The sequence below is a fragment of the Gossypium raimondii genome, chromosome 10 (genome assembly GCF_025698545.1).
Source record: "Gossypium raimondii isolate GPD5lz chromosome 10, ASM2569854v1, whole genome shotgun sequence".
NCBI classification, from domain to species: domain Eukaryota; kingdom Viridiplantae; phylum Streptophyta; class Magnoliopsida; order Malvales; family Malvaceae; genus Gossypium; species Gossypium raimondii.
Window position 1 is genome coordinate 193,795 of NC_068574.1, and position 22,773 is coordinate 216,567.

The following is a 22,773-nucleotide window of genomic DNA, read 5'->3' on the forward strand; positions in this document are numbered from 1 at the left end:
TAAATATCAGGCGAAAATGAAAGTCGACGAGAGAACAAAAATCTTTTAAGTCTAAAACCTTTACAAAAAATGAAATGTTTTGACATTTTTCAAGATATCATATGCAAATTTAATTTTAATCTTTCGTGGTTCCTCAAAAAATGGGCCAAGATTTGATTCGATTTCAAAATCTTAAATTTTAAATAAATCAAATAAAATGACGAAATCAATTGGAATATGAGTAAAAGAATTAAACTGTGATTGCTATAAATTTGTGAGCTAAATACTAGATTATAAGTTTTGGTTAAAACCTCAAGTTTCATAATTTTTTTATTTTATATTAAAATATCTTTAAAAGATAAAAAAAAATCATAATAATATAACCTACTTCGAAACTGAATTGATAGCTACTCATTTAAAGTTTAAATAATAAATTCTAAAACGGACTGAAAATAAGAATGGCAAAATTTATTTTACCATTATCACTGGTACTTGGAAGATATCCTAGGATTTCAATACAAGCAGCATTTGCCAAGCAAAGCTTTTAATCCTCTACACTCTCTCCAAAAAAAAAAAAAAAACCAAAAGGAGTTTTGCTGGCAATTTGTAAAGGAGACGATGTTACAAAGCACATTGCAAACAAAATGCAGGCGGTGCACTGGATTCCCCAAACATCCATCTCTCAGTAAATTCCAGGAATGATCTTATAGGGAACCTTGTTGCAGTATAGTTTCCAGTACTTACCATATCTGAAATAAAGAACAATCTCTAGTTACAACCTTCATTCAACTTCGATTTAAGATGAATGATCTCATTAGTAAAACTTGAATGTTTTCTCGTTAAAACAATATTAAACATCCAAAACCTAAAGCCACTCAAAAGATAGTAGTCCGGGTAAAACACAGAAGTTTAAATTACTTACTTGGACCGGCACCGGTCATCATCCCTCTTGGCTCGGTCGAATAAGAGGATGGTAAGAAACACAACGTAGAAGTATGGCAGAAACTAATGAAGTAACCAAAGCAATAAAAAAATCAGATATGGTTACAAGTAGCACCGAGTAATTATTCTTATAACAATTACGAACAAGCTTACATGGTTGAATAAAGCCGGAACAGTCCAAAAGAATGCAGCTAATATTTCTGGCACGTAATGGAAATGACGAGCCAAACCCCACCTGCAAAAGCCATGATACAAAATGTGTTATGTTCGATGTGAGGTCCAAGCCACAGCTCAAACAAATTCACCGGTAATAAATTTAAGTGAACATCATCATTTCCTATTAAGGCCACCCGATTCGAATTAAAGCTTGTACATGCTGATTTAGCCAGCAAATATTTTCACAAAAGAAGGGATACTGAAAGTTCATGGTAGAAAGAACCCACCATCCCGATGTTAAAAGAAGGCTGGTTTTGGTTTCCCCGGATGTTGTTGTGTAGGTGGCTTCAATCTGTAGAAAAGACCAGACGAGTTCAGACGGTGATTTTGAATACCAATGTCCGAATTTACGAACATGAGAATGGAGATGAAAACTGGCATGAGATACGAACCTTTGATGGAGCCTTTCCCCAAATTTTGCATTTGCCATTTGTTCTGCGAAATTCTTGTCTTTGCCTATCACAATCATAGTTGATATATATGCAAAGAACACCAGCGACAAGAATATATAGTGCAAGCTACAACATAGAAAGCAAATCGTTAGAAGAGTTCAATTTTTATCCACCTACAGTGTAATTCTTTTAACTTCAGCGGAGTAAAAAATTACCACGTCTCACTTCCTATGAACAAGATTTTTAGAAGAGTTGATTTAATTCTTTAGGTCCTTTCCATGATACAAGATTTTGTTTGCATGAATGAAAACAAGACAACCAATACTATTAATCTCCGTAAAAGCTGTACGTGACAAATACGAGCTTGGAAGCTGAATGCTGAAATCTAAATCTGCTATGTTCTTGCCCCCATCCCCCAACCCCCCCCCCCCCAAAAAAAAATTGTTTTTCCATGTATTTAAAGGGTTTTTAGATAATTGCATCTCCATATTCATGTCCGGATATGCATTGAACATGGATAAGAGAAGGAACAGTTGGAGTAACACAACAAAAAATGTTTTATTTCAAACAATTGCAATTCAAAATTATTGGGGTCATTAATCTCCAAACCAAGCAAGTAACATTGTTGACATACATATAATGATAAGAACATGGCTGGCAATATATTGTCTATAATTTTCAGAGAAACGTTAACATACCTGCATTCCAAGGTTTACCGGATGGTTGACAAGGTACATCCCTGGTGAAGTATACACGGATGGAACCCAAACCAAGCAACCCCAGCAAATATAGAATCCAGCTGCCAAAACCCAGATATGAATTAAGATGGGATAGAGCTTGAAACAATATTTCAGTTATCAAAACATTAAACATCTGCAGAACACTAGAAATTCCAATGGCTGAGAATTTATAGGAAAAATTAAAACAGGCATATCCATTACTGCTTATAGAAGGCTTAATTACAAGAAACACCAAAGCCGTAAACTACAATAGAATAAAGAGGCATATATACATATTTCACATGCATATACATATTGGCTTTTCATACACGCTTTTATAGTCTATGTTACTTGGACTCGAATTGGATACTTATGTGTTCCCACATGAGAATGTTCAATTTTTCTATATTTTTCCATGTATTTGGAGGATCCTTGAAGGTTATTACCCCATTCCTCCTCCATATATATATCAGACATGAGTACTTCAAGAAAACTGAATAGTCAAAGCAACATTATATAGGAAAAGTTCATGGCCTTATTAGGGTACAATAGAATATCATGGCCTTTTTCCTAGAACTTTAGAATAGTACGAGAGCTTATTTAATGTTTAGCCAATAAAAGGGCAATAAATGAGACTTCTAGACAGAAAAGTAGGAGTGTAAACCTCGATCGTGTGCAATGTCCATTGTGTTCCAGTAACCAGCTTCCCACCAAAAGAACTTTGTAACATACACAAGCATCAATGTCGTATTCACAAGCATTGAATCTGAAACTTTCCCATTGAGTTCATACTAGTAAAGAAAAAAAAAGTGATGTTAAAGATGGCATCAAAAAGATTATTTTCTTAAACATAGAAGACTCAATTTAGTTTATTACAATTCAGAGCAAAATAAAACTAGTTTATTATAAACAAATAAACCAGCACTGCAAAAATTAACCAGCAAGAGTTACCTGCTTTATGCAATAGGTGACAGCGAGAACAGCCCAAGACATCATCCCGAATCTGCAATTTGTAAAGACTTTGATGTCGAAGTTTTTTCCAATTCGTGGATACAGCTCCATGCCCTGCAACAAAAAAAGAGCACGACACACTTATGCTCACCACATGCATCATGGAAAAGCTTTCTCAAAGTTACATTGCATAATTCTTCCTAAGAACTCGTCTTTCAAGAATCTGCAGCTGCTCGTACATTACCTACTCAGTCTCTCTTTCTTCATTTTAGGTAAAAGCCAGTAGAGTATTCTACACTTTGGGTTTGTTTTTGAGAAGTTTTCATTTTTTTCACAATCTTATACTTCTATGATGCATATACAAACATATAATTTGCATGTCTATGTATGTGGCCCACACCAACAAACTTTCATTGTATAATCAACTAAAATTACCAATCTGCATTATCCAAGGCAATGTCTCAGAGTTTCATATTCGACACGATCCATACCTTTCAAGCTTGGCAAGGAACATTAAAACACCAGCTAATGTAAATATCAAAAGTTCAGAGATTCTTACCCAGTAGAAATCAATTATAAAGTTCCCCGATGACCCAGAATCTGTAGAAGAAGGTGCCACATGACCCTGCAAACATTAAGTGCAGTGGTGGAGTTAACATAATGGAAGTGTTAACTAGTGAACAAACTTACCTCAACCTAAACTTATTTCCTCACTTTAATGTATAAGAAAACACAAAAGATCAAGCTTCCAAAGATGAGTGCTGAATATATTTCTCCCAAATGATCGTAAACAACCGTGGGGTTGAAAATCTCGAACCTGGAAACAAAAATCGTAGAGAGATTGATGTTGCTTGAAAGTTAAGTCGAGACCAGAAAACAGGAAAAGGAAAACTCATGTTCACTGAAAAAAGAAAAAAGATCAAAGGAATGCTAGTATCATGCATTTAATTTCCGAAGAACAAATAGGAACTTTGCACCAGAAGGCTGCGAGTGTAAACAGCATTTCAGTATAATGAAAATCAATCACAGGCTTATTTCTGAATAAGACTAGAAGTCTGAAATTTTGGCTCAATGAGTAGGTGCATGTATCCCACTGCTAAAAGAGCACAGTTCAAATCCATCCTTACCAAATTAAAAAAGTACAAAGGTGGAATTAAAAACCAGAAACACTATTTCCAAACTGATACAGGGCCCTTATTTACATTCCGAGTTTTCCTTTCTGCACTTTCAATGACCAGTACATATAGACTTCATATATTTGTTTAATCAAAGAAAATAAATTCTGCAATTGCATCTGATATGCTAAAAAGTAAAGTCCTTACCACCAAAGACTAATATAGGTAACCAATGTCACAAAGTAAGCTGCCATACCATTCGCCTGCAAAATTGATAAAACAAAGCTGATGATTTATGCAATAAAGTAGCTATACATATTATGATTTAAGCATTCATAATTCCATTTAAAAGATATAAAAAGGGTAAAATAACATCAAGTAACTCAAACCTAAACTACTTGGACTAGAGGAGGGTACTCATATTCATATACCCATATCCATGTTGGTCAGACATGAGAATTTCAAGAAAAATGAAGAGTAGGAGTAACAAAGACTCAAACCTTGTAAACAGGTCGGTTACCAGTGGGAGATATCGGACCCTCAACCCTCTTTCCGGGGAGAAGCAATTGAAGTGCTGCTTCAAATGCTCCATAAACAAAAATAATTTTCCAAGCAATGGCAGTGGGTCTTGGCCATATATCTATGAAACCTTGCAATCCATGCTGCTTGAGATAATTCCAAGTTTGAGCAACGGATCCATCAGCATGTACCATCGTATACCATCTGCATGTAGGAAAGAAACAATTTTAATACGAACTCGGCAATCAAATTATAGGAAATTTTGCAAAATCAAGGAAGAACTCGATTAAGCAGCTACAGAAGGATTTTACACTATATTACTCAGACTTGAGTGTGAGTATTGGATAAGGCATGTGCAATTTTTAATGTAAAACTTTAAAAGATTTTAATATACTCGTGCAGGTCTCATACCCAATCTGCCAATCATGCCTTAATTCGAGTAGAATACAACTATGGTCCACTCAAAGCTAAATGTTCCATTGTACTTTCAAAAATCAGAGCATCCTTTTTCTGATAATATTAAAATGGTCCACAGAAATTTTCTTAGATTTGTCAAATAAAACAAAAACATTACTAAATTCCAACTCTTAACCTCAAAAACTACTGTTTCTTAGGTGCATATATTCATGAAAAAGTAAAATTATTACAGTGCCAGCAATCACTCCAAAGAGGAAATTTTTAACGTTCGGTCAGCAACTACAAAGGTAAAACATGATACAGTCACCTACTACATTACTCGAACTCTAGCCTTCATGTCAAATTCAAATACGAATCCAACACAAATATGTTTGATTTTTTAAAAGTTTTTCATGTATTTGGAGGATCCTAGAAAGGTCATATCCTCGTACTCATATCCAGATATGCATTAGTTATATTGCTCTAACTTCCAATTTTTCTTGAAGTACCTCATACCCAACACACGGGTACGAGGATATGACTTCCAAGTATTTCAAAACACATGGAAATACATAGAAACAGATCATGCCCGTGTAAGACAGATACTCATGTCCAACACTCACACCCGAGTCCAAGTAACATTGAATATTTCAACAAACAAGAAAGAGTTGCATTAGCTGACTTATATGCACATGCAAAGCTCTGAATTCAGATCTATAAAACTATATATTTTCCTCTTTCTGACCCATAAAAACAAATTACTCATTTCCTCCCACGTCATGTTTTACAAACCCAAATACCTTCACGTGCCAACAACCCCATGAAAAAACTATTCCTGAACTCCAGCTATTAAAATAAAATTAGAACTTTTAAAAAAAAATTATATTCAAATTTCTTTTGCATCTCTCATGAACTAAACAAAGATTCAAACATTAAGCATTTTTTCCTTCATTTTCCCGGTACCCAAACAGAAAAAAAAAAGAGTAGACTTCTATCGCAAAACAATATACAAACATAAGAAATCTATTAAATCTATTAATTTGACAACTGACGTAATATTCAATCCGTAATACCAACAACTGTCAACAACAATTTACAAAAAAAGAAAATCAATAAGATCTAAAAACTTGTTAACATTTTATCTTCATTATTATAACAGAAATTTCGATTTCACAAATTAGATTGGAGAAAAAAAACACTTCAAAAAATGAAGTATTGAGTTAACTTACAGTAGGATAACAAAAGGTGGGCAAAGTGAGAGCAAGGATAACATGGAAAAATAAGTGAGTGCTGGTGAATGAACGGTCTTTGTTTCTGGAGCTGCCGCCATTTTTTGATCGCTTCTTAGTCTTTGCTCTCTTCGTTTTGGTCTTTGCTTTACTTCGATACTAATAATGAATCTCTCTTTATGTAGTCCATTAGATGTATATATAAATAAAATATCAGTCATCACTGTCTTCCATGTGAAGTGATGCTTTTAATTTGACTATTAAGGCCTTTTTACCAAAAATATTTGACTATTAAGGCCCTCTTACCAAAAAAAGTCCTTTTTTTTTTTTAATTTATCGAAATTGGCCACTTTTTTAATTATTTACCGGAATGAACCATTTTCCACGAAATCACTGCCACGTAAGCGCGATGTCGAGTGCGTGATGATCATCGCGTCCACGTCGGTAGCGACTGCCGACGTGGAAGGAAATCGCGCCCTCAAGGAAGCGATTTCCTTCCACATCAGCAGGTCGCGCTGACGTGAATGCGATGATCTGTCACGTAGCGCATTTCCGGGGACGCGATTTTGACGTTGATTTTACGTTTGGGTTTTCTGGGTTTTAGGGTTTAGGGTGCAGGCTTTTTAAGGTTTAGGGGTCCCGGGAAAAATTATTTCGAGTTGACGTTTCTAGTCAAATAGTATAAAATCGCTTCTACCAGGATGCTATCAGAGAAGAAATTGTGAAATCGTGCCCTCGTGGACGCGATTTCGGTACAGTTGGTCATGTAAGAAAAAAAAATTTGACGTTTTCTGAGCAAATAGTATAAAATAGCTGATACCAGGATGCTATATGAGAAGAAATTGTGAAATCGCGCCCTCGTGGACGCGATTTCGCTACAGTTGGTCATGTAAGAAATAATTATTTTTTTACGTTTCTAAGCAAATAGTGTCAAATTGCGCCCTCGTGGACGCGATTTCGCTCTGATGAGGAAGTTTAATGGGTTATAAATTAGGTAGAAAATGTTCTTAGAATGCATAAGTCATAGCGAAACATTTTAGAGAGCTAAGAAAGTTAGAATTTCAAAATGAGTGAACGATATTAGTCTTGTTATTTACTACGATGGTGAGGTTTGCCACACCGAGAATGGTGTTGTTTTTTTGTCGGAGAATACAGTCCGACTGTCATTTAGCCAAAACATAGATTTGACAGAACTTCGTAAAAGAATTAGGCGTAAAATTTTCGGAACGACGCCAATGAAAGTTCTCATCAATCACGTATCGATTTTATTCTTCATTGATCCGGTGACATATGACTCGTTCGACATAAAAGGTGCTCGTAGCTTGGAGGCAATGGTGCGACTCATCTTGCTAGCGAGCAACTTATATTGAGTTATATGTACAATTTACGTCGCCAACTGATGTACTTCCGTCCAATGTTCGAGATGTATACACGACCCCTGGCCGACACTCGGTTAGCGGGTTACAAAATACGGAACAGCCCATGTTCGGTAGCGGTGTCGAATGCACATCCCCACCAAGACACTCTGTCGGCGGATGGGACATGTACGTCGGTGGCTCGACGTTTGACGCTGGAAATACGAGCTAGGGAACTGCATCAAGTTCTAGTGGATGGCAATCTACATCCAATTGGGGACGTTATCAAATGCCCAGAAGAAGGGATGACGTATTACCTACGACATCAACCGGGGAGGGGACGTCGTACGCTGCAGATGATTGTGGGTTAGAAGATGAGTCCGATGTGGATCCACCTCGAGAGCCCGGGCCGGATAGTGCAGAGGTGGGATTATTTTCTGAACCGGAGCCTATTCCAACAGAAGGTGAAGATGGTGATAGGAGTGCAGATGAAGAAAATCCACGATTCAGAGCATACTCACCTCCAGCCCACATGCATAATGTCGATCTGTCAGCAGATGATGCGTTAGAGTTTCCAAATCTACCACACCGGTTGCGCGATCGTACAAGTTCGGGGGTAGATCTTGGTGAACTTGAAGTTGGTAATCAATTTACCAATAAGGATAGTTTTATTGGTGCTTTGAAACAGCATAACATCAAAAACGACGTTAATTACCACGTCGTTAAATCAAAAACTGATAAGTTTGAGGCGAAGTGTGCGATGCAAGACGGCACATGTTCATGGAAAATCGTCGCCTCGTTAAGGAAGAGGACAGGGTTGTGGGAGATCAAAAAGTACAAAGGTCCACATACATGTGCTGCAGGTACAGTATTGAATGTGTCTGAATAATATTTTTATTTTCCAATGTTGCATTATTTAATGTACTCCTCCCTCCTCAGTAGGTGTTTCAAGATCATCCAAAATGGATTCACTATGTTGGCTAGCTTGATAACGCCTTACGATAAAAGCAGATCCTAGGACTTCAGTGCCGGTGATAATTGCCAATATCCGTAGCCAAATGGGGTACACGCCCTCTTACCATAAGGCTTGGATAGCTAAGCAAAAGGCATTGGAGAATATGCATAGTGGGTGAGATGCCTCATATAATGAAATATGGCAATGGTGTCAGGTGCTAGAGAGATATGTCCCAGGTGCCATCACAGACCTTGAAACGGAACATGTGTACTACAACGACCGATTGCTACGTGGATGCCAAGTGTTCAAACGCCTATTTTGGACCTTTAAGCAATGCCAAGACGCATTTCCATACTGCAAGCTGTTGGTACAAATTGACGGTACCTTCATGTTCGGTAGGTACAGTCATCGGCTATTGGTTGCAGTGGCACAGGACGGCGGTGGGAGAATTCTTCCAATTGCATTTGCAATAACACCGGGGGAGTCGTCTGATGACTGAGATTTCTTTCTCTCTAGGTTAAGGAGGCATGTGTGCCCCTAACCTGATATCTGTGTTATTTTAGATCGGGGCGCTGGTATACTAGTTGCATTTGATCGAGAGGGAAGCTTGTGGCAGCGTACACACCATAGATATTGCCTGAGACACGTTGCTTCGAACTACTACAGGCAATATCCATCTAAGACCGAACGACGACAAGTGACCAACATGGGTATTTACTATATAACTGTATTATTTCGTTTGTCATTTTGAATTAGTTTTATTGGTAGAAGTGGTATAAAATATTCGCTATGTTCTTATATTGGTAGGGTCGACCTTGCTCCACTAGAATACGGAACAATATGGATATCCGAGAAACAACCAATCAACAGAAGTTGTGCGGATGGTGTAGGAACCCAGACCATACAAGTCGATCACGCCCTAATTGCAATAGTTGAATGTAATTTTAGATGCAATTACATTTTATTCAATTACTATTTGATAATTGTATTAATTGTTAGTAAAATTATCAAATTACTACAATTTCTTAAATGTTAGTACCAGTCGAAACATTTTACGAAATCCAACATAACTTGTAAAACTGTGTAAAATTATTATGCCCAAAAACTTTTGTTAATTAAAATGGGTTTTAATTAAATTAGTTTAGGTTAGGGTTTTAATTAAAATGGGTTAGGGTTAGGGTTTTTAATTAAATTAGGTTAGGGTTTAAGGTTTTAATTAAATTAGGTTAGGGTTTAGGGTTTTAATTAAATTAAACTAGGGTTAGTGTTTTAATTAAATTAAACTAGGGTTAGGGTTTTTAATTAAAATGGGTTAGGGTTTTAATTAAATTAAATTAGGGTTAGGGTTTTAATTAAATTAAACTAGGGTTAGGGTTTTTAATTAAAATGGGTTAGGGTTAGGGTTTTTAATTAAATTAAATTAGGGTTAGGGTTTTAATTAAATTAAACTAGGGTTAGGTTTTTAATTAAAATAGGTTAGGTTAGGGTTTTAATTAAATTAAATTAGGGTTAGGGTTTTTAATTAAATTAAATTAGGTTTGGGTTTTTAATTAAATTAAATTAGGTTAGGGTTTTTAATCAAATAATATCAAAATAACTTGGAAAAATTTCTATGTGTATTACATCGTCATAAACTTATATTTCATTACATCAAATGATAAATTTTAATACGGTAATCAATGTCTATGACTGGGGGATTCGGTTCCACATGGCAGCCATCGGCGGTTACGCGTTGGATTTCTCCTTCCTCTAGCTTCCGGCGGCGGTTGTTCTTCCTCCGGTGGTGATTGTTGTTCTTCTGGTTCGGCATCTGGTTGTCGGACTTGGGACGATGATCCACCTTCAAAGAATAGTGTATGTGGAGGTGTTTGCATCATGAACGGCAACGGTGTTTGCATCATGAACGACGACGGAGTTTGAAAGCCATGCGTTGCTGGCGATTGGTAAAAAGGAGAGCTCCTCGACGGCCCCCATTGCGACCCCTCCTGCGCCGCTGGCCTAGTTATCGGTGGTCCGCTCGGCATTACAGGAAATGGAGCTGATCCGATACTTACCATTTTCATTTGCTCCACCGATATATGATTCCTATCAAGACGAATCAATGATTCGGCCATTGTTGAAAATATTTAGAATTTTAAAATTATTTTAAAAAAATAAAAATATTTAAAATTTTCTTTAAATAAATGAAATTGAATGGAAAAGGAAATTAAATATGGATTTGAGAGATTTTTTGAAGGAAATTGAGAGGATTTTGGAAGGAATTTGAGAGTTTAAGAGAATTTTGGAAGGAAACAGAGAGAATATTTGTTTATGAAAAAATAAGGGGTAAGGGGTTTTATAGTAAAAAAAATTGTGACCGTTGGGGGGGGCAACGGTCAAATTTTTCTTGTTGAACCATCGTTCACGCTACAGATGTCATCAGCGTCCACGTCGGTACGACTGTTGATTTGGAAGGAAATCGCTTCCTTGAGGGCGCGATTGGCAGCGATTTCGCGGAATTGGCCCATTTCGGTAAATAATTAAAAAAGTGGCCCATTTTAGTAAATTTTTTTTAAAAAAAGGGCTTTTTTTGGTACATTTTACTTTTTTTTAATCATTAAAATGCATAAATTATTTTATAATTTTCATGAATGATATTAAAAAGAAAACAATGATTATTCTAAAAAAATAAAATTAATGAATTATATAAAAAAAATTTTAAATTTTAAACCAATATAAATAAGAAAAAACATAAATTTTAATGATAATTAAGAAAATTTGGTATTTTAAAAATAAAAGATAAAATTGAACGGATGAAAAAATCTAAACATTTTTGCTAAAAATAGAAAAGTAATAAAAGAAATTTTATTTTACTATTTTACCCACTTTTGGCTTTAATGTTTCAAAATAATTTGAGCTATTTCTGATTATAAATATGAATGAGTGGATTTTCATTTTTATTCAATCCCACAATCTTATCTAATTTGATAACATTGATTATAATGTTGGAAAATCATACAAGTGATTAAAATCACATTATTATAGCCTTATGAGTTATATAAATATATTACCAAACACAAATGTTATGCTTTTTATTACTTTATTATATTATTTTAATTTTTTCACTCGTAAATGAGTTTCTCAATTTGATGTTTGAATTTTCTTTTATACCATTTAATGTTGAAGTAAAATTGTTCCAATCTAGTGTATTTTCAAACCTTAAAATACATTATTTGAAAGACAAATTACAAATATGTATAATATATCAATATTAAATAGCTCATAAATCAGTCCAATCTTCGATTTTCCATATTATTTTTTTCATTTTAAATTTTACTTTTACAAATTAGAACTTTATTTTAAATAGTTCATAAAAAGTTTAAGGTGCTTTTTATAAATATCTTCTAAAAATAAATTTTCAAGTAAACAAACAATAAACAATAACTTTTATATGGCATTTTTAGAAAAATATTTTTATGTAGAATTTTAGAAACTGTTTATTTTAAATCATTAAAATTATAATTAATTATAAATTAAATGAAAATGAAATTTCAGTTTTTACTCCGAACTCCTATTTGTTAATCTGATCTGTATCCAAATAAGTTCATAAAACAGCAAGTAAAGTATATTTCAACCCCTGTTAAGTTTTTGAAAAGAAAATCCAAAACAATCTTGTGAATGAAATAAATAGATGAGAATATATTTTCCCTGGTTAACAAAACTACAAGAATTTAATTCAATGGGAACTTAGGCAAATACATAATATAATTATCTAACCATGCTATTATCATAAATCCTCCCACGCATCCCATAATTAAGTGAAAGGGTAGAAATTCGAAAAGAGCAAGCTGCCGAGAAGGATATAAGCAAAACAATATACCCATATCACATATCCCCATTTCTTATGAGATGTCATTATTAACGAAGCAAACCAATATAGAGACGGACTGGCTGACAAGAAACGTGTTGCCACCTGTCAATCACCCAATTTTTTTAGATGTTAAATACGAAGCTACCTTTCGCTATACTTACTAAATACTGACTTGCTAAAATGTGATGCAAAAAAGTAAAGCAAGAATCGAAACGAGGAACGAAAAAGTTCAATGTTTTCATACTTCTTATTCTTTCTATGAGCCATGCAAATAGATAACGTTATAGGGTAAGAAACTAACCTGGACATGCATCACAAAAAATGCTGTAGCTGCCATGAAGCCAACCTGTAGGATAAATGGGAGAACGAAAGCAGATGTATATCCTAGTTTCTCTAATGATCCATGAACCGTTCTGCCCTCGGCAAGATCCTTTCCTTGGCTTATTTTCTTCCTCGATTTAAGATTATGATTTCCTGTCACAAAGATAATAATTGCTTTAACAGGTTGTCGAACCGTACCCACAATTTTTTTTTCATATAACATCTTGTAAGAGAGAGGTTTCGGCACACAAGCAGAAACAAACAGACACAATATAGTACTAAAACCACCAATCCAACAGCCATGCAGAGAAATAAGCGGCGTCATTCATAATTCACCAGCCATTTGTTTTCGAAAGTAATACCTTGATTCCTAGAAGAATATTTCTCTGAAAATTGGGTGTCGTTTGATCTTTGTGGTTTCTGAGAAGAAAAAATTACTGCCATGGAACTTTTCTCCTCAACTGAAGCTTGAAAACCCAATGATCGAACTATTTCAGGTCTTGACTTCACATAATAGATGATTGAACAAACTGCCAAAGACAGTATTGGAGATGCCAATAGAAAGTTTGGCAGTTGTTTAAATTTGAAGTATCTCAAGAATCCCACTCCCCTAGAATATAAGTAAAACACAAAAGCATGCATCTGAGAAACCGATCACAACAAAATCTAATCGGTATAAAATTTGAAAGCTAAAAAGTAGATTCCAATACATTAATGATTTCCTGTAAGCAGGATTATTTAAACTAGCACCTAGATAACTTGATAATTACTAAGATACCATGTATGAATAAAATGCAAAGAATGGTATACAATGACCAGTTGCAAAAGAACATACCAATAATGACTTTGAATGTAATTGTATAGCAAAGGTATTCTTGCTTTACACCAAGGCCTCATTTCATCGGAAGAACGTCCTAGGCACATATTGTAGTAGCCATATGCTTGAAAAGTAATAAAGGGAACAAAAATGCAGATACAACGCAGTGCTCCACTTATAAGAATCCACAATGCCAACTAGCACGGAAATAGAAAGTTGTTTATGAAACCATACATTTGTTTAAAAAGTTTGTTCACTATACTCTTAAAGTGAAACTTTTAAACTCTACAACTGAAATATGCCATGTGTATTATTTTTAATTTATTTTTAATATGCCTTAAAAAGGGAATGTGACAACTCTCTAACTGCCTCGGTGGAATCAAAAAACTCCAGCAGCGGTGCATAATTGAATATTCCTTCTCACAAATCAATGTTTGATGCAAAATCACATACCATAATAGAAAGCTAAAAAATGGTATCATATTAATTCGATCAATATTAATGAATGATTAACTAACTAACTAACAGACTAACTAACTAACTAATATATCCACTTTGACATAAGCAAAATGATCCCACACCCATTGAAGACAATTAAGGAAACAAGATAGACATGCACAAAAGATACCTGCAAATGCCCTTGTGGGAACATGTGTAAATGGAAAATACATGAAGACCAAAAAAACATGAATCAAAACACAAAAATGCCCTCATTTTTACTGAACTAACTTATTATATGATATAAAAAAAACGTACTGCAATGTAAAACATAAAGCCAATAATAGTTATTGGTTGGCTGAAAAAAATAAAAATACTCATTGGAAAAAAAATATTTTTAGTTTTCCATTTCATTTCTTTAAAGACTAAACGGTGCAAACTGGCAACTAGGCATGAATACAATTGAAGATTAAATGTTTGTGTTTCCTTTCAAGAATGTCCCAAAATTGTTTACTTTCTTTTAAAACATAAAAAAAAAAAAAAAAACTGTTACTTCCTCTATATCCTATTAAAATTTCTGGATTGATCTTTTACTTTTATCAATTGAAACCTTAACACTAAGGCAAAATTCACTTCGTAATCTGCATACAAAGTCCAAATGCACATTGAATTTAAGATTAAGAAAATTTATATAATTACTAAGAAATGAGGCAGTTGTGATAGAAGATCAGCTTTACAATTAAAAAAGAAGAAGAAGAAGCAAATAAATTAAAGGAAGAGTTATAAAGCATAAAAAATAGACAGTTGCAAGTTGAATATGAAATTTGGTTACCTAACTATCTCATTGACGACATGATATTAGACTAAGGTTTTGAGTTTGATTCCATTAACTATACCCCATTTCCACTAATGTCTTCACCTAGGAATGGGATTTATGTACAATGCTTCTGCAGCCCATTAAACATCAATGGAAGATAACCATTAATAAGCAGTCAAATGACTGAAATCTAGCCCTTTCAGCTTTGCCTTAAGGATGAAGCCTTGTGGGAAAATAAACACAACCTGCAAATAGAGCATTATAACCTAAGAAAATGAGAAACTTACAAAAGCACTCTTTTTCAGATAAAAAGCATCATAAGCCTGATGCATTGCCTGAAACCCAAAATAACCAGCATTGAGAACTCCATTAGATCTTGCAAAACCGGAAAGAGCAAGCCAAAGCACCGCAATATTATTTGCACGAGATACTAAATAGTAGCATCCACCAACTGAAAACAAGGCATACAAGCTCTCGGAATATCTGCAATCACAAGAAAACACAAAAAAGATAATCCACAATATACCTCGCCCTCTGAAAATCAACATAAGAAGAAAGAAATGAGAACATTACATTGATGAGTAGAATATGGACGCTGGATTAAAGCAAAACAAAACGGAAGCCTGCAATGCAGCACTGGGGTCCTTCAAAATAATAACTGAAAGCCTGTTAGAGCAAAAGCATGAGGAGAATAGTCATAAGTTAAATAAAATATCATGATTCTCCATAAATCTAGAATGCAAAGCAACATCACAGGAACTTTAAAAAAAAAGTAACAGCAAGACAATTATATCTTGTTCCATAATATAGGGCTTAGTGTGACAATGGAAATTGTTAAATGTACCAACTTTAAGAGAAAACAAATAATAAAAAAGTTAGCATTTAAACATCACAAAATTAAATCATAATTGCAGAAGATACCCATATTCAGGCCAATCTCACTACCAAGAAGATAAGACCGTCTCAAAATATGACTCCAGACATTGTGACTTGTCCAATTAAGAATGATTTTATATAATACAGAAACCTCAACTTTAAATGTAGAAAATCCAACTAGATAACATAATAAACAGGCAATCATTACAAAATTTTCAAATTTTCATTCCAAATGAAAGGAGAGATGTGGAACTCCTCTTAAGAATATATGAATTCATAAAACTGAAATCAGATATTAAATTCACATATTTAATTTTTTTATGAGAAAAATGCCAGCTCCACCCCTTCAAATTCATGAATAACAAGGGAAGTACTAAGTGATCAAAGCAACACTACTTGAGATGCCTTCTCTTAATATGATAGTTGAAACCTCAGAAGTTTGTTAGTATTAAAACATTCAAGCGGCTGATCTTAATGCTTGATATGGTCAAGGACAGCTCCCATTGAAGAATAATAGATTTACATTAAGAAAGAAGGCAGAGATTTTGTTGAAAGAAAATTTTGGTACTTTATAACAGCAGCCGTCCTCTACGACAGATTTTCCTTTCCTAAAATATGCTATCTTAATTAGTCCAACTTTTCCAATTCCAATTTCCGATCATCTTTCAGGAAAACAATACAACACCTGCATTTATACTAAACTAGTTATTGCTATCACACAAGAGTCAAAAACTAGTTATCACCTACATGTCACATGTACACTTCAATTTGCTTATTTAGAACACTGAAAACTTCCAGAGAATAAACCTTCCCTATTCTTATATCAATTTAAAAACTATAAGAGACTGTATAAATGGACACACCCAAAATAAAAAAGGGGAATCATAAGGGATTATTATGATACTACTAAACCTAATACTTAGTAGCACAACTGAGCATTTGGTTCAATGGCGGGTGCACCTAATCCTTGAACTAATAAGCAAAAACATTTAGTACTTCACAACACAAACCAATTAAATAAAAATAATATCAAAAACATTTCTGGGATCGAGTAGCTGGAAATGAAAATTCACCTGTAAAAGTACATGGCCGTGAAAATAAACGCCACATTGCAAACAACATAACCAGACAACGCCAACACTGCCCTATAATCGATAAGTGGAACCAATGGCGCGAAAACTGCAATGTTAAAGCACAAATTTTAACCCAAAAAAAACCCAAACAAATACACCTCTAATTCTTCAAATAACGGACCTGTTTGCGAAAAGACAAACATACAAGCCGGCAATAAGGGCAGAAACGCGTAGAACTGCTCGTATTCATACCCGCACTGAGCGATCCGGACGAAATAAACGCTGTCCCAAACGACACCTTTCTCGATGGCAGAACCGAGAGAAGGGAGAAGAGGTGAAGGAAGAGGGGGAGAAGGATTATGGAGGCAAGTTGGGTTGAGAGGCGCGGAGGTGTCGTAAGGGGCGAGAAGGGTGCGCCATAAGATAGAAAGGATTAAAAGAACAAATCTCGAGAAAATGGCGGCTTTCAGCACTTTGGATTGGTGGGAACTGTTGAGAAGCTCCAATGGCGATTTTGAATATCCTGTTGCCATTTTTGACCTTTGCAAGGATTTCTGTATATAGTGAAGGAAACGAGAGAGGAGATTTGAATAATTAGAGATTTGTTTAAATTTTGCGCGAATATAATATTACTAAACTTCCGTGCGGTGGGTCTGGCGCTGCCGTGTTTTGCTTCCTCGGTTCTCCTCAAGCGAAGTCCCCTTCCATGTTTCTTGGCCGCTGCGCTTAGTTTCTCCAGTTGGTAACGTCGGCGACGCTTCGTATCTGTTTCTTGGCATCCGAGGGTTCATTGAGGGCAGCTTCTTTGCTCGTTTTGTCTTTCTTTCTCCTGTGTGTGGGAACTGCCGGCTTTATATGCTTTAATTGGAAACCCGTTTTTCTCAAAAAAAAAAGTAATCTAAAATTAAGGTAAAATACCTTTTTGTTACCTCTCGATTTTGTTGTTTAGCAAACGGGTCCTCTAGAAAAGTTAGAGCACTAAAATGAGTAATTAAGGGCAATTAAGCCCATATTTTTCATCAATTGTACATGTTTTTATAATAACAAATTTAACTCAAGTACACCCTTCGAACTAACGGACATATCTTAATTATATATAGAGAGAGAGTTAAAAGTACTATAAAGGCTCATATATCGATTGTATTTTTTCTCTTTATACTAAAAAGAACAAATTAACTATTGTACATTAGATTAAATAACAAACTAATAATTTTTATTAAAACTTTAGTCATTTCAATTATTTAAAACTGGCATCATTAATAAAATAACTAGATAGTTTTTTAATAATAGAAAACTATAATTTTTTTTATTTTTATAATGAGAGAAGTCAATCAAGTGCTTTTAAGATAAAATAAGCTTTACATGGGATGCACCAATTTTATCTTCTAACAATAATTTCCTAACAAGAAAGTTAGGAAATTCAAAGAAAGTAAATTTGATATCATTAATCGAACCTGATTTGGCTAGCCAATTTGCCACCATATTACCATCTCTTTTGGCCTCAATAATCCGTTGTATAAGTGTCATCAAATGAATATTCGCAGAATTTTTCAATATCATATCAATAGAATCAAAACAGTCACTCTCAACAATAATCTTACTATAGTTCATTAATCGAGCCACTTCTAGACCAATTAAAATAGCCCATAGCTCGAACTTTAGAGTGAAGCCCCTCCTGACCTATTTCCTAAAGCATTCTACCTTGCATACAATCTAATCAAGCCTACTTGAAATATGTTGAAAAATAAATTCATTCCTACTTTTCCGTAGCATCTAGCACAAGACAGAAAAAGAGCCCCGCATGAGCATCATTCCCACCAAAATCGTCTGAGCATCATTCCCACCAAAATCGTCATTCAAGTTGTTAATTATCCAATCCAAAATATCTAAATTAAAGAAGTGAGACAAATAATTCGGGTTATTACCTTTTTCCGATACTTTAGTTGCAATAGAACAATCATGCAAAGTACCAATAATTGTTTCTTGATTGTCCCCACACATGGTGTAGTTCCTTGTAGAAGGCAATTTCCTTCTATTCCTTTCAAAGTTTGTTAAGAGCTTATGGTGTATAACTAGCTAAAGAAAATGTTTGATTCTTGATGATAGATTAGTTTTTTAAATTTCCCTCCAAATCTTATCCCCGTTTGATCATCTATCCATATTAAACTATTGTACACCGCTTTGATAGAGAATTTCCCAGCTCTATGAGATTGCCAAAGATAATTGGCTGAGAGAAATGTATAATTTTTTAATAGAATTATTAGTTTATTTTTCAATTTAACGTACATAAATTAATTTATCTATTTTTTAAGTAGGGAGGATAAAATGTAATTCAACCCTTACAAGGACTTCTATAATACTTTTACTAATGTATATTACATATTTACGTATAGGTCACATGTCTAAACATGTGAAAAATAACATAAATACATCATTCAACTAAAAGAAAACACACTAGAAAGCTAATTACTTACAACTAAGCATTTAAAAAAAAAACAATCTTACTTGTATTCGCAACAAATATGTTATTTACATACAAATTTAATCGGTGTTGATTTGACGTAATTTATTTTTTGCACAATTTTTATTTAAACTTTAATATTGGGCCGGTCCAAATTCAACCTTAAGAGTTAAGACATAAAATTTATAGAACCGAATCACGATTCTACCGGCCCATATGTCTCTAAGCTCTATAAATATAGGCAGAGCCTGAAACTTTTAATACACATCTTTGTTCCCTTTTGCCTTCCCCCATTATCCATTCACCGCTTAATGGCTCGTTCACTTTGCCAAACCGCAATCAAGCTACGACCCTTCACCAAACCTTGCACATCATCCTCTCGTCTCGTTTCGTTGCGAACCCAATCGAGCCAACCCAATCATTTCGATCAGTCCGATGCTTCTTCCGAGTCTTCCTCCGATCCGCTCCTGCGAAAACTCGAAGACGCCATCCATCGGATCATTGTTCGCCGTTCGGCGCCCGATTGGCTCCCTTTCCTACCCGGATCCTCTTATTGGGTCCCGCCTCCCACGTCGCAATCATACGGCCTTGCTCAGATTGTTGAGAAATTGGCTAATCCTTTGACCCCGGAGGAGTCCTTGTCCACCACCACCGTACGAGGTTGGCCTTCTTCCGAGTATTTCATCAAAGGTAATTTCAATTATCTAATTCTTAGCAATATGAATCCACCTTCTCCCTTTCAATTTTACAGTGGATTTGAATTTTTTTTTAAAAAATTGGGGGAAAAGTTTGCCCTAACATTCAAAATGAATTTCGAGGATCCAATACTATCAATTGCCTTCCACTTTTCAATTTGATGGTGAATTTGATTGTTTTTAAATTCGGGCAAACCCGCTAACTTTTACCCTAATATTCAAATTGATTTCCCAAGGACCTGCCGTTTTGCTTATACTATAAAAAAAATTAATAATATAAATACGGTTCCTCTTTGTTGACCAATTCAACCTAGAACGCGACGTTTTTATTATAGAGTTATTCGGATTTGATCATTCTGACTAGAATATAATTGTTTATTATATAGGTTTATTTAGTTACCGGCATTGGGTATCTTTGAATAAGAGATTACGTCATTGTTTTAGGCCTAATACGGCGGCTGAAAATTAGTGATTAATAACCTGCGATTCATAGGTAAGAACCAGCTTTCTTTTCTTGAGAGAAAATACTATGTGATTGAGAATTTTTTTTCCCAATGATGCCTAACTTCACCAGAAGTACGTAAGAAACTATTACTTTCGAATCTTTTGTATCCATTTTTTGACATATTTCAGACATGGGTGCTAAGATAAGACCAGAGACCAGAGAAAGGATCCTCCAAATACATTAAAAAATTTAGGAAAAAGTTGAGTATGCATCTGATACTTACACTTGAGTCTAAATAGCATAGCTTCTTAATTGTCCATTCAGCATTGCTGTGTGCTTCTCTGCATTTATATTACTAGAAAGTTTGAACCGTTAGTTAGCTTTTCGATGTCTGTTTAGTTGGTGTTGGTTCTTACAACAGTTATGATATACATAGTAATGGACAAAGGTTTTAGGATTTAAGTTATATGGCTGTCGTGCATGTATCCCTCGTTAGAAAGGGATGAAGAAGACGAAGGTTTCTTCCCTGAATGAATTACTAAATACTTATGTGCCGAATATAACATACAAGAGGACCCCAAGTTTGAGTAACATAGCTTCCGAACTTTCCATTATGCATTGCTGTGTACTTCTTTATTTTTTCTTAAAAAATTGTGGGTGATATCAATAGAAAACTTGAAGGGTCATTGCTGTTTCAATGTTCATTATATGTAAGGATGGACAAATCTTGAATAGTCATTGTCTGAGAATGAGATTATTCCTATTCCGGGAACCTGTATAAGATCAATTTTCTTTTATTAAATGCTCATCTGCATAATATAATTTTCTTTACGATGTTACAGGTGGATCCCCCCATCCGGTGGAGGTAGAAATGAAATCGAATGCTTCATCTAAATCCGAGGAAGAAGGATGAAACCATTCTCATTGCACTAATAAGAGCATCTGGGTGAGTTATAATTTGCATCTCGCATTAATCAACATGAGTATCGTTAATTTTTTCTCTTCTGGTTTTTCTATATACTTGGGTGTCTGGAAATATCCCAGATAATGGTACTTAAGAAAAATGAATAATAGGAATAACATAGTTTTGATTCTATACAATTTGATGAAGTTTATTGATGGTTAAAATGTTATAAGTCCTTGTACTTTTCATAAATTTAGAATTTAGTCCCTTTATTTTCAGATTTCAAAATTTAGGTTCAACGGTTAATGTTTATCATAATATTATTTTTTAGTTACATGAGTATTTTTATATATATATATATATATTTCACAAGATCTCACCAGCAAATTTAATTAAATTTTTTTAATATGGTTAATAATTGGACTTGGAATTTGAAATCTGAAATATTAAGGGAGGGGAACTAAATTCTAAATCTATGAAAGAGTAGAGGGGACTTATGGCATATTTTAACCTTTATTGATTTATCAATTTTAAAGGCGAATTGGGGGACTTTGCAGGCTCAATAAGTAGATTTGTTGACAAGGAGAGCTTTTTCAGTCAAGATTGGAGGAGCTGTACAGATGCAATATAAAAATGGAACTGAAATAAAAACCCTCCTTTTTCCTTTTCATTTTAACAGCTAAAATATGATATGTATTTTATGATGTATTATTAAAGAGATGATTAGATTTTATAAGTTTAGATTATATGAGCATCATCACTCCATGTTAAGCCTGTGCTTTAGCATTATATTCCAGCTTTTTCTACGTGTAAATATTTAAAAAGAAAGGTGTGAATATGGATTGTATTTGTAAGATTCTCCATTTCACTTTCTTCAATTGCTACGTCCAAATGTCTAGAAGAAAACATGTAAAAGTATTATTCTAGTTAAAAAGAAACAGATGTGTTTGGACTTTGCATTTGAATCCATCATGTTTAGACTCTGTGGGTGGTTTAGTATTTTTATTCGATTCAAATAAATAATTCCAATTTGTATTTTTACTAATTAGGGATTTGGTTAATGAGTTCATCAAAATCATTAACGCTTATTTCTTCTCAATACTTTAACCATTCTCTCTTCTAATAGAAATGTTATTTAGGGTATATTTAACTTAACAACACTAAACTAGCAATCGAGGATTGAAAATCTAACGATTAATATTGATTCACAAATATGTTATGTTTAAAAATAAAAGGCTATATAATAGTTCAAAATCTAAACTTATTAATAGTTTAGAGATTTTGGGTGTAATTTATCTATTTTATACC

General features: G+C 34.3%; 3 protein-coding genes across 9 annotated transcripts; 1 reads left to right on the forward strand and 2 right to left on the reverse strand.

The window, feature by feature from the left end:
* Window positions 1-354: 354 nt before the first annotated feature.
* Window positions 355-6,633, reverse strand: LOC105777576 (7-dehydrocholesterol reductase). The gene is made up of 13 exons (XM_012600921.2): window positions 6,459-6,633; window positions 4,815-5,037; window positions 4,522-4,577; window positions 3,914-4,016; window positions 3,759-3,824; window positions 3,200-3,313; window positions 2,913-3,039; window positions 2,228-2,328; window positions 1,530-1,655; window positions 1,365-1,429; window positions 1,075-1,156; window positions 902-984; window positions 355-728 (listed from the first exon to the last, which is right to left on the reverse strand). Exons 1-13 carry the CDS (start codon window positions 6,557-6,559, stop codon window positions 662-664), a joined length of 1,314 nt encoding a protein of 437 aa, XP_012456375.1. The 5' UTR covers window positions 6,560-6,633; the 3' UTR covers window positions 355-661.
* A 5,774-nt stretch (window positions 6,634-12,407) lies between these two features.
* LOC105776749 (uncharacterized) lies at window positions 12,408-17,798 on the reverse strand. 5 transcript variants are annotated; one of them, XM_052621786.1, is made up of 8 exons: window positions 17,166-17,798; window positions 16,961-17,066; window positions 15,585-15,677; window positions 15,299-15,494; window positions 13,775-13,953; window positions 13,302-13,549; window positions 12,920-13,092; window positions 12,408-12,720 (listed from the first exon to the last, which is right to left on the reverse strand). In XM_052621786.1, the coding sequence occupies exons 1-8, from the start codon at window positions 17,491-17,493 to the stop codon at window positions 12,562-12,564; spliced, it is 1,482 nt and encodes a 493-aa protein (XP_052477746.1). In that variant the 5' UTR covers window positions 17,494-17,798; the 3' UTR covers window positions 12,408-12,561. The 5 variants fall into 5 exon arrangements, with proteins under 5 accessions (XP_052477746.1, XP_012455085.1, XP_052477747.1 ...); XM_012599631.2 differs by having other exon boundaries at window positions 15,585-15,669; window positions 16,961-17,032; window positions 17,142-17,798; XM_052621787.1 differs by having other exon boundaries at window positions 15,585-15,647; window positions 17,142-17,798.
* A 1,897-nt stretch (window positions 17,799-19,695) lies between these two features.
* LOC105776750 (uncharacterized) lies at window positions 19,696-22,448 on the forward strand. 3 transcript variants are annotated; one of them, XM_012599638.2, is made up of 3 exons: window positions 19,696-20,111; window positions 21,404-21,507; window positions 22,002-22,448. In XM_012599638.2, exons 1-2 carry the CDS (start codon window positions 19,733-19,735, stop codon window positions 21,472-21,474), a joined length of 450 nt encoding a protein of 149 aa, XP_012455092.1. In that variant the 5' UTR covers window positions 19,696-19,732; the 3' UTR covers window positions 21,475-21,507; window positions 22,002-22,448. The 3 variants fall into 3 exon arrangements, with proteins under 3 accessions (XP_012455092.1, XP_012455091.1, XP_012455090.1); XM_012599637.2 differs by having other exon boundaries at window positions 22,023-22,448; XM_012599636.2 differs by lacking the exons at window positions 21,404-21,507; window positions 22,002-22,448 and adding an exon at window positions 20,503-20,609.
* The last annotated feature ends 325 nt before the right edge of the window (window positions 22,449-22,773 follow it).

Coding starts and splice junctions, on each gene's coding strand:
- LOC105776750 (XM_012599636.2), top strand. CDS start 19,733: ATGGCTCGTTCACTTTGCCAAACCGCAATCAAGCTACGACCCTTCACC. Junction 20,112..20,502: donor TTCCGAGTATTTCATCAAAG/GTAATTTCAATT, acceptor TTTATTATATAG/GTTTATTTAGTTACCGGCAT.
- LOC105777576 (XM_012600921.2), bottom strand. CDS start 6,559: ATGGCGGCAGCTCCAGAAACAAAGACCGTTCATTCACCAGCACTCACT. Junction 3,314..3,758: donor TTATAATTGATTTCTACTGG/GTAAGAATCTCT, acceptor TTTTTGTTGCAG/GGCATGGAGCTGTATCCACG. Junction 1,656..2,227: donor CGGTAAACCTTGGAATGCAG/GTATGTTAACGT, acceptor TCTATGTTGTAG/CTTGCACTATATATTCTTGT.
- LOC105776749 (XM_012599630.2), bottom strand. CDS start 17,493: ATGGCAACAGGATATTCAAAATCGCCATTGGAGCTTCTCAACAGTTCC. Junction 17,067..17,141: donor GTTTGTCTTTTCGCAAACAG/GTCCGTTATTTG, acceptor TTAACATTGCAG/TTTTCGCGCCATTGGTTCCA. Junction 13,954..15,298: donor ATCTGAAAAAGAGTGCTTTT/GTAAGTTTCTCA, acceptor TTTCCGTGCTAG/TTGGCATTGTGGATTCTTAT.